The 15,834-nt window shown below is 48.1% G+C and overlaps 1 protein-coding gene across 1 annotated transcript in view; it reads right to left on the bottom strand.

The window, feature by feature from the left end:
- The window catches only part of SLC35E2B (solute carrier family 35 member E2B), a 62,132-nt gene that overhangs the window by 12,422 nt on the left and 33,876 nt on the right, over positions 1 to 15,834 (bottom strand). Inside the window, exon 5 of the mRNA XM_083163416.1 lies at positions 10,956 to 11,076. Within this exon, the coding sequence (XP_083019542.1) occupies positions 10,956 to 11,076 (121 nt within the window). The remainder of the gene's footprint in view (positions 1 to 10,955; positions 11,077 to 15,834) is intronic.

A 15,834-nucleotide genomic window follows, 5' to 3' on the forward strand; every position in this document is an offset into this window, starting at 1 on the left:
ATACCCTTATATGTGTTATCCATAAGCACTACATGTGAGTATGGTACGTTTCTAAGTTTACCGGTGGAGGGAATTACTTTTCTTCCTATCACGAAGCGTGATCCCGATAAAAAGAAACCTTTACACACGAGGTATCTCTCTATTGCATGTGAGTGAAGGTACGCATTCTGGGTCCCCCCTAGATTACCTTACAACAGGCCTAAAAACCCTCTACACATTGCAATCTTTGTTTTCCCTCGACATATCCATCTGACGTCTTCTTTTGAAACCATATTGGAGCTTCGTCCTCATAAGAACTTGATTAGAAAGATCGTTGGTTATTTAAAGATACCTATATATGAGTATTGAAAGCACACTTGATGTGAGTACGGTACGTTCACAAACTTACCGGGTGGAGGGTAAACTACACGAATAATACGGAGTGGCATTTATAAAGAAACCTTTATACACGGGTATCTACTTTTCTCCATGTGAGTGAGGGTACGCATTCTGTGGCCCTTGAACTGTATTCATGAATGTGCTCTAAAAAGAATCTATAGACACTATATCCCCCTCTTTTCTGTTTCTCTCCACATTACATCCCATTGATTACGAGAGAACCCCATCAAAAATCCATTAACGGTGGAAGAACAAAGCATCATCGCCGCATGCCTGATTTCTTTTTACAATTTCCCGATAAAAGGACTTGTTGGTGGTCCTACTTTTGAAGGCCTGGCTGAAGGTGTTTGGTGGCGCCTTGGGACTTTTTCCATTTTGTTTTCTATTTGAACATATTTTCGGTGGATTGTGCCCTGCTTTCACCCCTTCTCATTACTTGGGCAATGTGCGTTTTTGGGAGGCCTCTTTGGTTCTTGCGCACAGTACCGCAAGCTGCTGTACCTCTTGAACCAAGGGCCTTAAACAGGGGGATGCTAGTGTAAAAGTTATCCACATAGAGGTGATAACCTTTATCCAGGAAGGGGTGCACTAAATCCCAGACAATTTTTCCACTAACACCTACGAGGGAGGGGGGGCATTCTGGCGGTTCAATTCTTGAATCCTTCCCTTCATATACCCTAAACCTGTGAGTGTACCCTGAGGTGCTTTCACACAGCTTATACATTTTTATGCCATACCTTGCCCTCTTACTGGGAAGGTACTGGCGGAATTTAACCCTTCCTTAAAAATGTATAAGGGACTCGTCTATGCAAATGAATTTATCTGGGATGTACATCTCTTCAAATTTGGCACTGAAATGATCAATGACCGGCCTGACTTTGAATAGCCGGTCAAAGGTGGGATCATCTCTGGGTGGGCACTGTGCATTATCGTTGTAATGCAAAAATTTAAGGATCGTCTCAAATCGAGCCCGGGGCATGGCCATACGGTAAAATGGGGTGCTGTACAGAACATCTGTACTCCAATATTGCCTAATTTCTGGCTTTTTTACTATGCCCATATGAAACACCAGACCCCAAAACGTCATCATCTCTACTGCATCTACAGGGGTCCACCTAGCAAATGATGACGTGGGGTTTTGAGCAATAAACTGCTGGGCATATAAATTAGTTTGGTCCACCATTAAATTTATAAAATCATCAGAGAAAAATAATTTGAAAAAGTCAATTTCTCTGAGACCTGTGGAATCAAATTGGATTCCTGGCATGGCCAAAAACTCAGGAACCTGGGGCTCAAAATTGTCTGGTGGTGGGGTCCATACGAGATCAATTATTGGGGGGGGGGGGGTCTCAGCTGCTCTACGGGGGCGTCTGAGGGGGTCCCTCATCACCAGAGGAGGAAGAGGAGCTTAAGACGAATCCTTCAAATTCCCCGCTTGCATCACTGGCTGTGTCAGAGTCAGAGGCAAGCATGGCATATGCCTCCTCCGCTGAATACATTCTTCTGGATGACTGGGATGACATTTGGGATGACATTTGGGATGCCATTTTTATTTTTGTGTTACTGGTAGTGAAATGTTTCAACACGTGTATAGTGTAGGGGGGGGGTACAAACTTTATTTCAACCTGGGGGGTATGTAGTGTGTAGTGTGTATGTAGTGCAGAAAAAAAAAATACTTTATACAAAAAAAAAAAATTGAAGGGGTTAAAAAAAAAAAAAAATTGAAGGGGTTAAAAAAAAAAAAAAATTGAAGGGGTTAAAAAAAAAAAAGGTCCTGCGCCAAAAATTGAGCACAGATGTTGGTCAGTAACGTCCGTCACTGAACAGCGCTCAAAGGCAAAAGGAATTTGATAAAAAAAAAAAATAGATCAACCCTGTGCCGAAAAAGCTGATCAGTGATGTACGTCACTGATCAGCGCACAGTGGCCACAGGACACCCACAAAATCACAGTGTGTGTAAAAAAAAAATTAAAAAAAGACCCCACAGCACCCACAAAAAAAAAAAGGTGATCAGTGATGCGACACTGATTACCAGTGAGGGGCAGCAGGTGCACAACCTTTGGTGCAACTGACAGTGCAACTGGCAGCAACTGACAGGTATATATAAAAAAAAAAAAACCTCTGCACCCCAAAAAAGTTGCTGATCACCTCAGATATAGTGATCAGCACAAAAGGCGGGGGCAGCAGACACAAAATTTAGCACTCTCTATCACTCTCTGTCACTATCTCTCTCTATCTCTCACTATCTATCACTCTATGACACTGCAGCAGCAGCACTGACAGTTATATATATGAAAAATAACCCCTGCACCCCCAAAAAGTTGCTGGGGGTGCACAAAAGGGGGGCAGCAGACACAAAATATAGCAGTCTCTATCACTCTCTGTCACTATCTCTCTCTATCTCTCACTATCTATCACTCTATGACACTGCAGCAGCAGCACTGACAGGTATATATATATATATATATATATATATATATATATATAAAAAAAACCTGCGCCCCCAAAAAGTTGCTGATCAGTTAATTTATACTGATCAGCACAAAAGGGGGGGCAGCAGTCAGTTATATAAAAAATATATAGCACAATCTGTCACTATCTCTCTATCTATAACTATATCACACTGCAGCAGCACAAAATATAGCACTCTCTGACACTATCTCTCTCTATCTATCTCTCTCTATCTAACGCTATTACACTGCAGCAGCACAAGTTCACAACACAGGAAGTCACAAGTAGTAACAGGATCCAGGAAGCATCCAGCACACTACAAGCAGTGATGAAGCAGTGATCAGGTAAGTATTTTGCTCGGTTCAGGTCAGTATACTGCGGCAGCTAGGCACGGTGACCGCACTGCACGCAATTCCAGACCGGAATGGCGTCTGCAGTGCAGTCACCGTTAGTTTAAATCCCCCTCCTTGGCTGTGATTGGTCCGTCGGTCCGACGAACCAATCACGGTCTTTGCGGGCGGGCGGGGTGAGGTGGGGTGACACCAGTGTCACCCTTACACCCCGCGGTGATTGGTGCTGTACTTTACAGCACCAATCACCTCCGATCGCGTGTCACCGGCGAACGTTATTCGCCGGTGACACAGAAAACGCTGTGAATGGCTGTTCACACTGAACAGCCAATCACAGCGATCGCCGACGGGGGGGCGGCATCGCAGCCCCCCCTGGGCATGCAGGGACATGTCTGCTGTCAGGGACAGCAGACATGTTGAAACTGTCACCGCGTCTATAGACGCGGTGACAGTTACAAGCCATGACGTACATTTACGCCATGTGTCGGGAAGTACTTCCCGACCATGACGTAAATGTACGTCAAATGTCGGGAAGGGGTTAAGTTTTCTAAAAGATACAGGGAACAATTGATACGTGAGATCATAGAATAACAATTGTGGCTGTGGTCCATATAATTCCTGCTACTCAACGCCATTCTCGTGAAGGGGGCTGCAGGCTTAAATGCATTCATCAATACATGAACCAACAGCCCATACACACTAGAGCAGTGGTGTCAAACTCATGGCCGTCCAGGTGTTGTGGAACTGCACATCCCAGCATGCCATGCCACAGATTTTATATAATGGATTGCTAAAACTGTGGCAGGGCATGCTGGGACGTGTAGTTCCACAACACCTGGAGGGCCTCGAGTTTGACACCACTGCACTAGAAGATTATCTTTCCAATCTGGCTGGTTGGGATGAAAATCTGGACATTTTTGGAAGCAAATGACAATTGACCATTTGCTCCTAAGCATGGAAAACAGGCACAAATTGGTCCAAAAATTGGTTAAATCAACTTATGCAAATGATGGTTGATTGTAATTTGTTCCTAGAAATTTTCAGATTTTCATTCCAACCAGCCAGATTGGAAAGATAATCTTCCAGTGTGTATGGGCCTTTAAATCTGTTTATTACTGTTAGGAAAGAGAAAGAAAGAAAGAGAAAGAGAGAAAGAAAGAAAGAAAAAGTAAGAAAGAAAGAAAAAGTAAGAAAGAAAGAAAAAGTAAGAAAGAAAGAGAAAGTAAGAAAGAAAGAGAAAGTAAGAAAGAAAGAGAAAGTAAGAAAGAAAGAGAAAGTGAGTAAGAAAGAGAAAGTAAGAAAGAAAGAGAAAGTAAGTAAGAAAGAGAAAGAAAGAAAGAAAGAGAAAGAAAGAAAGAAAGAAAGAGAAAGAAAGAGAAAGAAAGAAAGAGAAAGAAAGAAAAAGAAAGAGAAAAAGAGAGAGAGAGAGAGAAAGAGAGAGAGAGAAAGAGAGAGAGAGAAAGAGAGAGAGAGAAAGAGAGAGAAAGAGAGAGAAAGAGAGAGAAAGAGAGAGAAAGAGAGAGAAAGAAAGAGAAATATATATATATATATATATATATATATATATATATATATATATATATATATATATATATATATATATATATATATATATATATATATATATATATATATATATATATCTCCAATGTTGCCCGGCACTCCACGATCATAAGCAGTATAGTACCTGGTGCCTTCCTCACGGGACCGTGATGTCCCAATACAGCATAGGATAGATCAGGCGGCACTCAAGGATTTCAATGCAAAAACAGGTGTTTATTCCTCCGACATGTTTCGGGCTATTGCCCGTCCTCAGGGATCAACATCACACATAAAGTGAACATAATATATACCACACTCCACAAAAAAGCACGCCCCCCCTCCTAGTGCAACTTCCTGTAATCAGGTACTCACCTGCGGACATCTGGCCAATTATAAAATATATTTTATAATTAATGTTTTTCAGATTTTAAATTTGTTTATAATGCTCCCAGCGGCATTGAAAGCGAGGCTTGGAACCCGGAAGTCGAGAGCGTAATGTGAAACGCAGGTGGCACGTCAGAGGGGGAAGCCGGAAGTGAAGGTGTCCCTGCACTCAGCGTCTCCTGCAGTAGCATGGCGTGGAAGCGACGGCGGGAAAGAGCCTGGCCAGATGTCCGCAGGTGAGTACCTGATTACAGGAAGTTGCACTAGGAGGGGGGGCGTGCTTTTTTGTGGAGTGTGGTATATATTATGTTCACTTTATGTGTGATGTTGATCCCTGAGGACGGGCAATAGCCCGAAACATGTCGGAGGAATAAACACCTGTTTTTGCATTGAAATCCTTGAGTGCCGCCTGATCTATCCTATGCTATATATATATATATATATATTATATTTGTAGAAGCGCCTGGCACTCTCCTGACTGTATCAGCTTGTCCGGTGCCTCCTTAATCCCAACAGGGAAATATAAATACAATTTTGGAGGGAGCACTCATGACGATTTTCAATCTTAATCAATGTATGAAAGAAGCAGTCGCACACAAATAGGTGCTGTAAATCGACGTTTCGGGTGGTTACCCTTTATCAAGACATAACAGGAACATATAAGCTTACCAAGTTGCATTGGAGCAAGCCTCCATTTTTAATTATGTATTGTTTGTATTATCACCTAGGTTACGGGTACACTGTCACTCCTAGATACGCCCACCCAGGGAGTCCGGAACCGTCTGCGCGGCCGCGCCTCTATGACGTCACCCGGCTCCCGGCTGCAGCGTGGAGTGGAACTCACGGCACGGGGTTAATCACTTTGAACATCTATATATGCAAGTAATGTTATATGTTCCTGTTATGTCTTGATAAAGGGTAACCACCCGAAACGTCAATTTACAGCACCTATTTGTGTGCGACTGCTTCTTTCATACATTGATTAAGATTGAAAATCGTCATGAGTGCTCCCTCCAAAATTATATATATATATATATATATATATATATATATATATATATATATATATATATATATATATATATATATATATATTCCTGACGAAAATCAAACAAAGATTGAAACGTTGAAACGCTATGATGCAGAGTGTGTCTTTATTTCTGAGTGCTGCACCATCTGTATTCTACATACTACTTTATGTGAAGGCACCGGGAAATTATACCTGTTTAAGCTGAGTGCCGGTCCCCTGGGAACTATATTATATATTATTCACAAATGAATGTATGTATGTATGTATGTATGTATGTATGTATGTATGATTCATGTTAAACTATGATAGCTGAATCTAAATAGTTCCGATTATCCAAGTTTAGTAAAATTATAGGTACTTGTTTTCTAGCACCGCGCCCATCGCATCGCATACCATAAGGCATACGATGGTATGCGATGCGATGTTATACGATGGCAGCCGATTTAATACAATTTTAAATTGTATACCATCGCATTCTATGCCATATACAATGGTATACGATTTAAAATTGTATAAAGCACCCTAATGGTTGTTTTCAATGTTAAATGCGGCCCCTATAAGATAATTAATTGTATAAGCACCGTAATGGGTGCTTACAATGTTAAAAGCACCCCCACTATCAACGCCAACCCAAAGCGTGGCGAGCGCAGCGGTACGCGTCCTCCGACCTTTTCATACCGCATATGGCATGCGATGCGATGTCATACAACTTAATATCATGGGCGCCGTGCTAGGAAACAAGTACCAAATTATATACTGTAAGAGTATTCATTATTTGAAGAATAACGAGGCCACTTTGTACATTTCAATGAATGGAATTTATGTAGCGACGAGTATTTTATAGGTCACTCCACCCTAGTGACAATGCCTAACATCATTCATTTTAGTGCATTGTGTCTCTATGCTTGCTCTGCCTGGGAAAGAGTCTATACACAGTACTACGCACCCTGCTCCCAGGACAGTCGGGTGCTATTTAATGAGTGCAGTAACAAGTCATTAATTGGGGGAAAAATGTGACTTTGTAAATAATACAGTGTAGTCAGTATTTTCTTTCTCCTAGCAGGGATTATCAATCAACCAAAGACTACTTGCAAAAGATGCTATTTTAGGCTTAATACAGGTAGAGTATCTCTTATACAAAATGCTCAGGACCAGAAGAACGTTGGATAACGGATTATTTAGTATTTTGAAATATTTTTATATTTCAATGCTGTATCTTGAGGTATTTTGCATTTAGGTTGTATAAGCGCATCAACCACATGAATACACACAAACATGAAACAATGTCTGTGTACAATCTCAGATACTGAATTTGAATGCCAAGAAATCATTTTCTTACACATATGTAGTGCCAGCTACATGCTATTTCCACAGTCATACCAGCTACAGATGTAGAGTGTGGTTTTCAGAACTATTTGGATAACAGATATTTGGATAAGGGATACTCAACCTGTACTCACAAATTGGGACAGAATGGGCCACTGAATTTTGTTCAGAAATATTACACCAAGTGCACCATATTGATGGTCCCAGTGCACCATATTGAAGGCCCATCAAAAGATAATATAGCCCGATTACAGTTCGACCTGGTGCACTGATAATCCAAAATAGCAGCCAAGACCCATCTAATATTAGTGAAAGGGTTTCTGCCCTTTAGAAAACCCGCCTGAACCCGGTGAATGAGCGAAGTTAGCAAGACTTTAAGGTGCTCAACTAAAATCTTGATAAGGATTTTATAATCAATGTTAAGCAAGTATTTTAAGGTTAATTAAAATTCGCCATTTGAAAACAATTATTACCAATAGGTATAATTTTGCCCACCAGAGGAGCATTGTACTTTGTAGATTTCTATATGTGCAGATTTCTTATTACACATAATCCATGCCCCCATCAGAAGGTAAAGTGGTTTTATTAGGTATATAAGTGAAAGAAATCTGGAAAAAAAATGGCTTTAAGACAGAGAGAGTCTGATCAAGAGAGACAAAGCAGTAGCAGATTGAAATAATAATTTGGTACTCTTTACTTATAACGGCGCCCATCGCGGCCATTGAATGCACTAAAAAAATCGGGTGCGACGCAACTGACGCGATACCCGCGATTTCCCATAGGGAACAATGTTAAATGTCTCAATTGACCCGATTTTCCTGTTCAATGCCTCAATTGACCCGATTTTTCCATAGGAAACAATGTTAAATGGGCCACAGAGGCCAAATAGGCACCCTGAAGTGTGAAATGGCCCCCACAATTGTTAACGCCACCCCACGATCAACGTGAACCCGAAGCGCGGCGAGCGCAGCGAGCCTGCGAGGGGCGGCGGTACGCGTCCTACGACCTTTTCATACCCCCACTATCCACGTCGGCGTGGAGTTGAGAATAGAATAGTGTGGCGAGCGCAGCGAGCCACCGAGCCCGAAGCGTGGCGAGCGCAGCGAGCCCTGTGAGGGGACGCGGACACCTGTGAAGCCCGCGAAGGGACGCGTTTACCTGTGAAGGTATCCGCGTCCGCTCGCCACGCTTCGGGCTCGGTGGCTCGCTGCGCTCGCCACACTATTCTATTCTCAACTCCACGCCGACGTGGATAGTGGGGGTATGAAAAGGTCGTAGGACGCGGGCTCGCTGCGCTCGCCACGCTTCGGGTTGACGTTGATCGTGGGGTGGCGTTAACAATTGTGGGGGCCATTTCACACTTCAGGGTGGCTATTTGGCCTCTGTGGGCCATTTAACATTGTTTCCTATGGAAAAATCGGGTCAATTGAGGCATTGAACATGAAAATCGGGTCAATTGAGACATTTAACATTGTTCCCTAAGGGAAATCGCGGGCATCGCGTGGGTCGCGTCGCACCCGATTTTTAGTGCATTCAATGCCCGCGATCAAAATCGTGGGCGCCGTGCTAGGTAAAGAGTACCAATAATTTTGCTCAGTATTCACTACAGAAGGAGAGAAAAGAGTCCACAGTTAAGGTGTAAAGAAGAATAAATCAATGGAGCCAAAATAAAATAAAACTGGGGGGAGAGAGCTAGTGACACTGCTGTGGGGGGGAAGGGGGTTAATGACACTGCTATGGGGAGACCTATGGAGAGTGGGGGAAAAGGAGGCCAATGACAATGCTACGGGGTGGGGAAACGTATGCTATGGGGGTAGAGTAGAGAAATCTATAGGGAATTTGGGGGAGTGGGGGCTAATGACACTGCTATAGGGGAAGGGGGAGACCTATGAGGAGCGGGGTAAAGAGGGGGGGGCTGATAACTCTCCTGTTAGGGGGAGGGACAGGAGGAAGCAAAGGTGGGTGTGTCAGGAGGCTGAGAAGAAATGAGGGACAGGAGGCTGCAAAGACAGGAGGGGGGGCAGAAGGCTGCAGAGACATGGTGGGGCAGAAGGCTGCAGAGACATGGTGGGGGCAGAAGGCTGCAAAGACATGGTGGGGGGCAGAAGGCTGCAGAGACATGGTGGGAGCAGAAGGCTGCAAAGACATGGTGGGGGCAGAAGGCTGCAAAGACATGGTGGGGGCAGAAGGCTGCAAAGACATGGTGGGGGCAGAAGGCTGCAAAGACATGGTGGGGGCAGAAGGCTGCAAAGACATGGTGGGGGCAGAAGGCTGCAAAGACATGGTGGGGGCAGAAGGCTGCAAAGACATGGTGGGGGCAGAAGGCTGCAAAGACATGGTGGGGGGCAGAAGGCTGCAAAGACATGGTGGGGGGCAGAAGGCTGCAAAGACATGGTGGGGGGCAGAAGGCTGCAAAGACATGGTGGGGGCAGAAGGCTGCAAAGACATGGTGGGGGGCAGAAGGCTGCAAAGACATGGTGGGGGCAGAAGGCTGCAAAGACATGGTGGGGGCAGAAGGCTGCAAAGACATGGTGGGGGCAGAAGGCTGCAAAAGACATGGTGGGGGCAGAAGGCTGCAAAGACATGGTGGGGGCAGAAGGCTGCAAAGATATGGTGGGGGCAGAAGGCTGCAAAGACATGGTGGGGGCAGAAGGCTGCAAAGACCCTGGTGGGGGCAGAAGGCTGCAAAGACATGGTGGGGGCAGAAGGCTGCAAAGACATGGTGGGGGCAGAAGGCTGCAAAGACATGGTGGGGGCAGAAGGCTGCAAAGACATGGTGGGGGCAGAAGGCTGCAAAGACATGGTGGGGGCAGAAGGCTGCAAAGACATGGTGGGGGCAGAAGGCTGCAAAGACATGGTGGGGGCAGAAGGCTGCAAAGACATGGTGGGGGCAGAAGGCTGCAAAGACATGGTGGGGGCAGAAGGCTGCAAAGACATGGTGGGGGCAGAAGGCTGCAAAGACCTCAAATTGTGGCAGAAACGCGTCAGAAGAGTTGGGGTTCAGAGACCGCAAGGAGGCCATTTACCCAACAAAGAAGCATAACCAGCCGCTACTCGGGCTGCCATCTGGTATTTTACAACACATGCGCTCACTGAACTTCTGTTTGCATGCAGTTCCGTCTGACTCGGTAATTCTCCCCACTTCTCACTGTCCTCATTAATTTGCGCTAATGTGCCTATGTTATATTTCAGTGTGTATTATTAAACTGTATTACGTTTTTGCAATTTTTTTTTTGTTTCTATCCAATTGTACCCCTATTCATGAGCTAACAACGGATAGGGTGGATCTTCAAAATCAATCGGAGGTAGTAGGTTTGAGTGCATTAAGGAAAGCAATTAGTTTCTTCTGTCATTCGCACTGGTTGAAGGCTATACTCGCTACCTTTATATATGTATTTGTACTTGGGGGGATAGAGGCTATGTACACAGAATTTGAACCTCAATGCTGAATGCAAAATGACAATTCTAGAACCCAGACGAACTCCCGGACTTACCAGTCCATGATGTTTGTGGATAACGCTGCAGAAAAGCCGAGAACATTAAAACTGAGCTCGGTTGCAGTGCAAAGGGCAAGTCCACACATCACTGGCAGCAGGGACAGGTTCACCATCATTCCTAAGAAACATGACATTAGCAAGAATCAGCAAGTCTTCCTCTCACATCTACATAAACGCTTATACACAGCTGTATATTCCAGGTGTACTCGCGCGTACACAGCTAGTACAGCATGCTTCTAGTGTGGACTACTGAATACAAATTGCATATGAGAGAGCATTAGGTGACCCAACTTTCCTATGTATTTGTTCATCATGCAGCCCATTAGTTTATTTAATATGGGGGCCAATGTATTTTGCCCTGTGGGGATCTCATGGTGTGCCTTGCCAATTTTAAAATCTTATTTAGTGCGCCGCAAGGTTAAAAAGGTTGAAAATCACTGCTCTAAGATAACACACAATGGGGGACATTTACTAAGATGGGATTTCTATTTCCCATGGGCTGTTGCTGTGGGCAACCAATCAAATAATATATATTCTCTTCTAGAACAGGCGTGTCCAACCTGCAGCTCTCCAGCTGTTGTGTAACAAGTCCCATCATGCCACAGTTAGGGAATGCTAAACCTAAGGCAAGGCATGCTGGGATGTGTAGTTTCACAACAGCTGGAGGGCCGCAGGTTGGACATGCCTGTTCTAGAAGGTGCTAAATAAATAAGTAGATTCTGATTGGCTGCCCAAGTAAGCGTCCTCCCGACCTGTTCATACCCCCACTATCCACGTCGGCGTGGAGTTGATTTTATAAAGTGTTGCGAGCGCAGCGAGCCCCGTGAGGGGATTGTTTGACGTGTATTTCGCATCCACTCGAAGCGCTTCGGGCTCGTTTTACGCATCCACTCGCCCTGCTTCAGGCTCGGTGGCTCGCCACACTTTTTATTATAAAGTCAACTCCACGCCGACGTGGATGGAGGGGGTATGAACAGGTTGGGAGGACGTGTACCACCTCGGGACGCTTCGGGCTGACGTGGATAGTGGGGGTTTGAAATGGAGGCATTTGCCAGTATGTAACATGGAGCACTGGCAAATGCGTCCATTAGTGTGCATGAGACGAACTTGCGCACCGCACCCCCCCCCCCCCCCCTCTTTGTGCACAAGACAGACGGACGCACTACCGAACCCCCTAACCCTGAAGCGGACACGGCCAGGGTTGCCGTAGCCTGCCGCACAAATTACTGAGACGCACAAGCGTATGAGACGCTCGTGCGTCTCAGGCAGATGGAGCGCCTCTCCGCCAGCGCCCGCATGTTTGCCTCTCTGCCAGTGCAGGGGATCTGCCGGTGTATGGCGCTGTGTGAGAGGCGCTCACTAGGCTTGCCAGGGACCCCAGGGACAGAGCTGCGACTACGTGGAGGCAGTGCAGTGACTACGCTGCCTGATGGGGACACTACACTAAGTACGCTAGGCTGCCGCTGGGCTATGCTGCCTGATGGGGACACTACACTAACTACGCTAGGCTACGCTGCCTGATGGGGACACTACACTAAGTACGCTAGGCTGCCGCTGGGCTACGCTGCCTGACAGGGACAATACACTAAGTACATTAGGCTGCCGTTGGGCTACGCTGCCTGATGGGGACACTACACTAAGTACGCTAGGCTGCCGCTGGGCTACGCTGACTGACGGGGACACTACACTAAGTACGCTAGGCTGTCGCTGGGCTACGCTGCCTGACGGGGACACTACACTAAGTACATTAGGCTGCCGCTGGGCTACGCTGCCTGATGGGGACACTACACTAACTACGCTAGGCTACGCTGCCTGATGGGGACACTACACTAAGTACGCTAGACTGCCGCTGGGCTACGCTGCCTGATGGGGACACTACACTAACTACGCTAGGCTACGCTGCCTGATGGGGACACTACACTAAGTACGCTAGGCTGCCGCTGGGCTACGCTGCCTGACAGGGACAATACACTAAGTACATTAGGCTGCCGTTGGGCTACGCTGCCTGATGGGGACACTACACTAAGTACGCTAGGCTGCCGCTGGGCTACGCTGACTGACGGGGACACTACACTAAGTACGCTAGGCTGTCGCTGGGCTACGCTGCCTGACGGGGACACTACACTAAGTACATTAGGCTGCCGCTGGGCTACGCTGCCTGATGGGGACACTACACTAACTACGCTAGGCTACGCTGCCTGATGGGGACACTACACTAAGTACGCTAGACTGCCGCTGGGCTACGCTGCCTGATGGGGACACTACACTAACTACGCTAGGCTACGCTGCCTGATGGGGACACTACACTAAGTACGCTAGGCTGCCGTTGGGCTACGCTGCCTGATGGGGACACTACACTAAGTACGCTAGGCTGCCGCTGGGCTACGCTGACTGACGGGGACACTACACTAAGTACGCTAGGCTGTCGCTGGGCTACGCTGCCTGACGGGGACACTACACTAAGTATGCTAGGCTGTCGCTGGGCTACGCTGCCTGACGGGGACACTACACTAAGTACATTAGGCTGCCGCTGGGCTACGCTGCCTGATGGGGACACTACACTAAGTACGCTAGGCTGCCGCTGGGCTACGCTGCCTGATGGGGACACTACACTAAGTACGCTGGGCTACGCTGCCTGACGGGGACACTACACTAAGTACGCTAGACTGCCGCTGGGCTACGCTGCCTGACGGGGACACTACACTAAGTACGCTAGGCTGCCGCTGGGCTACGCAGCCTGATGGGGACACTACACTAAGTACGCTGGGCTACGCTGCCTGACGGGGACACTACACTAAGTACGCTGGGCTGCGCTGCCTGATGGGGACACTACACTAAGTACGCTGCCGCTGGGCTACGCTGCCTGACGGGGACACTACACTAAGTACGCTAGGCTGCCGCTGGGCTACGCTGCCTGATGGGGACACTACACTAAGTACGCTGGGCTACGCTGCCTGACGGGGACACTACACTAAGTACGCTGGGCTGCGCTGCCTGATGGGGACACTACACTAAGTACGATTGGCTACGCTGCCTGACGGGGACTAAGTACGCTAGGCTGCCGCTGGGCTACGCTGCCTGACGGGGACACTACACTAAGTACGCTAGGCTGCTGTTGGCCTACGCTGTCTGACGGGGACACTACACTAAGTACGCTAGGCTGCAGTTGGGCTACGCTGCCTGACGGGGACACTACACTAAGTACGCTAGGCTGCCGCTGGGCTACGCTGCCTGACAGGGACAATACACTAAGTACATTAGGCTGCCGTTGGGCTACGCTGCCTGATGGGGACACTACACTAAGTACGCTAGGCTGCCGCTGGGCTACGCTGACTGACGGGGACACTACACTAAGTACGCTAGGCTGTCGCTGGGCTACGCTGCCTGACGGGGACACTACACTAAGTACGCTAGGCTGCTGCTGGGCTACGCTGCCTGACGGGGACACTACACTAAGTACGCTAGGCTGCTGCTGGGCTACGCTGACTGACGGGGACACTACACTAAGTACGCTAGGCTGTCGCTGGGCTACGCTGCCTGACGGGGACACTACACTAAGTACGCTAGGCTGCCGTTGGGCTACGCTGCCTGACGGGGACACTACACTAAGTACGATAGGCTGCCGCTGGGCTACGCTGCCTGATGGGGACACTACACTAAGTACGCTAGGCTGCAGTTGGGCTACGCTGCCTGATGGGGACACTACACTAAGTACGCTAGGCTGCCGCTGGGCTACGCTGACTGACGGGGACACTACACTAAGTACGCTAGGCAGTCGCTGGGCTACGCTGCCTGATGGGGACACTACACTAAGTACGCTAGGCAGTCGCTGGGCTACGCTGCCTGATGGGGACACTACACTAAGTACGCTAGGCTGCTGCTGGGCTACGCTGCCTGACGGGGACACTACACTAAGTACGCTAGGCTGCTGCTGGGCTACGCTGACTGACGGGGACACTACACTAAGTACGCTAGGCTGCCGCTGGGCTACGCTGACTGACGGGGACACTACACTAAGTACGCTAGGCTGTCGCTGGGCTACGCTGCCTGACGGGGACACTACACTAAGTACGCTAGGCTGCTGCTGGGCTACACTACACTAAGTACGCTAGGCTGCTGCTGGGCTACGCTGACTGACGGGGACACTACACTAAGTACGCTAGGCTGCCGCTGGGCTACGCTGACTGACGGGGACACTACACTAAGTACGCTAGGCTGTCGCTGGGCTACGCTGCCTGACGGGGACACTACACTAAGTACGCTAGGCTGCCGTTGGGCTACGCTGCCTGACGGGGACACTACACTAAGTACGATAGGCTGCCGCTGGGCTACGCTGCCTGATGGAGACACTACACTAAGTACGCTAGGCTGCAGTTGGGCTACGCTGCCTGATGGGGACACTACACTAAGTACGCTAGGCTGCCGCTGGGCTACGCTGACTGACGGGGACACTACACTAAGTACGCTAGGCAGTCGCTGGGCTACGCTGCCTGATGGGGACACTACACTAAGTACGCTAGGCAGTCGCTGGGCTACGCTGCCTGATGGGGACACTACACTAAGTACGCTAGGCTGCTGCTGGGCTACGCTGCCTGACGGGGACACTACACTAAGTACGCTAGGCTGCTGCTGGGCTACGCTGACTGACGGGGACACTACACTAAGTACGCTAGGCTGTCGCTGGGCTACGCTGCCTGATGGGGACACTACACTAAGTACGCTAGGCTGCTGCTGGGCTACGCTGCCTGACGGGGACACTACACTAAGTACGCTAGGCTGCTGCTGGGCTACGCTGACTGACGGGGACACTACACTAAGTACGCTAGGCTGTCGCTGGGCTACGCTGCCTGATGGGGACACTACACTAAGTACGCTA

The sequence above is a fragment of the Crinia signifera genome, chromosome 19 (genome assembly GCF_055691185.1).
Source record: "Crinia signifera chromosome 19, ASM5569118v1, whole genome shotgun sequence".
NCBI lineage: Eukaryota > Metazoa > Chordata > Amphibia > Anura > Myobatrachidae > Crinia > Crinia signifera.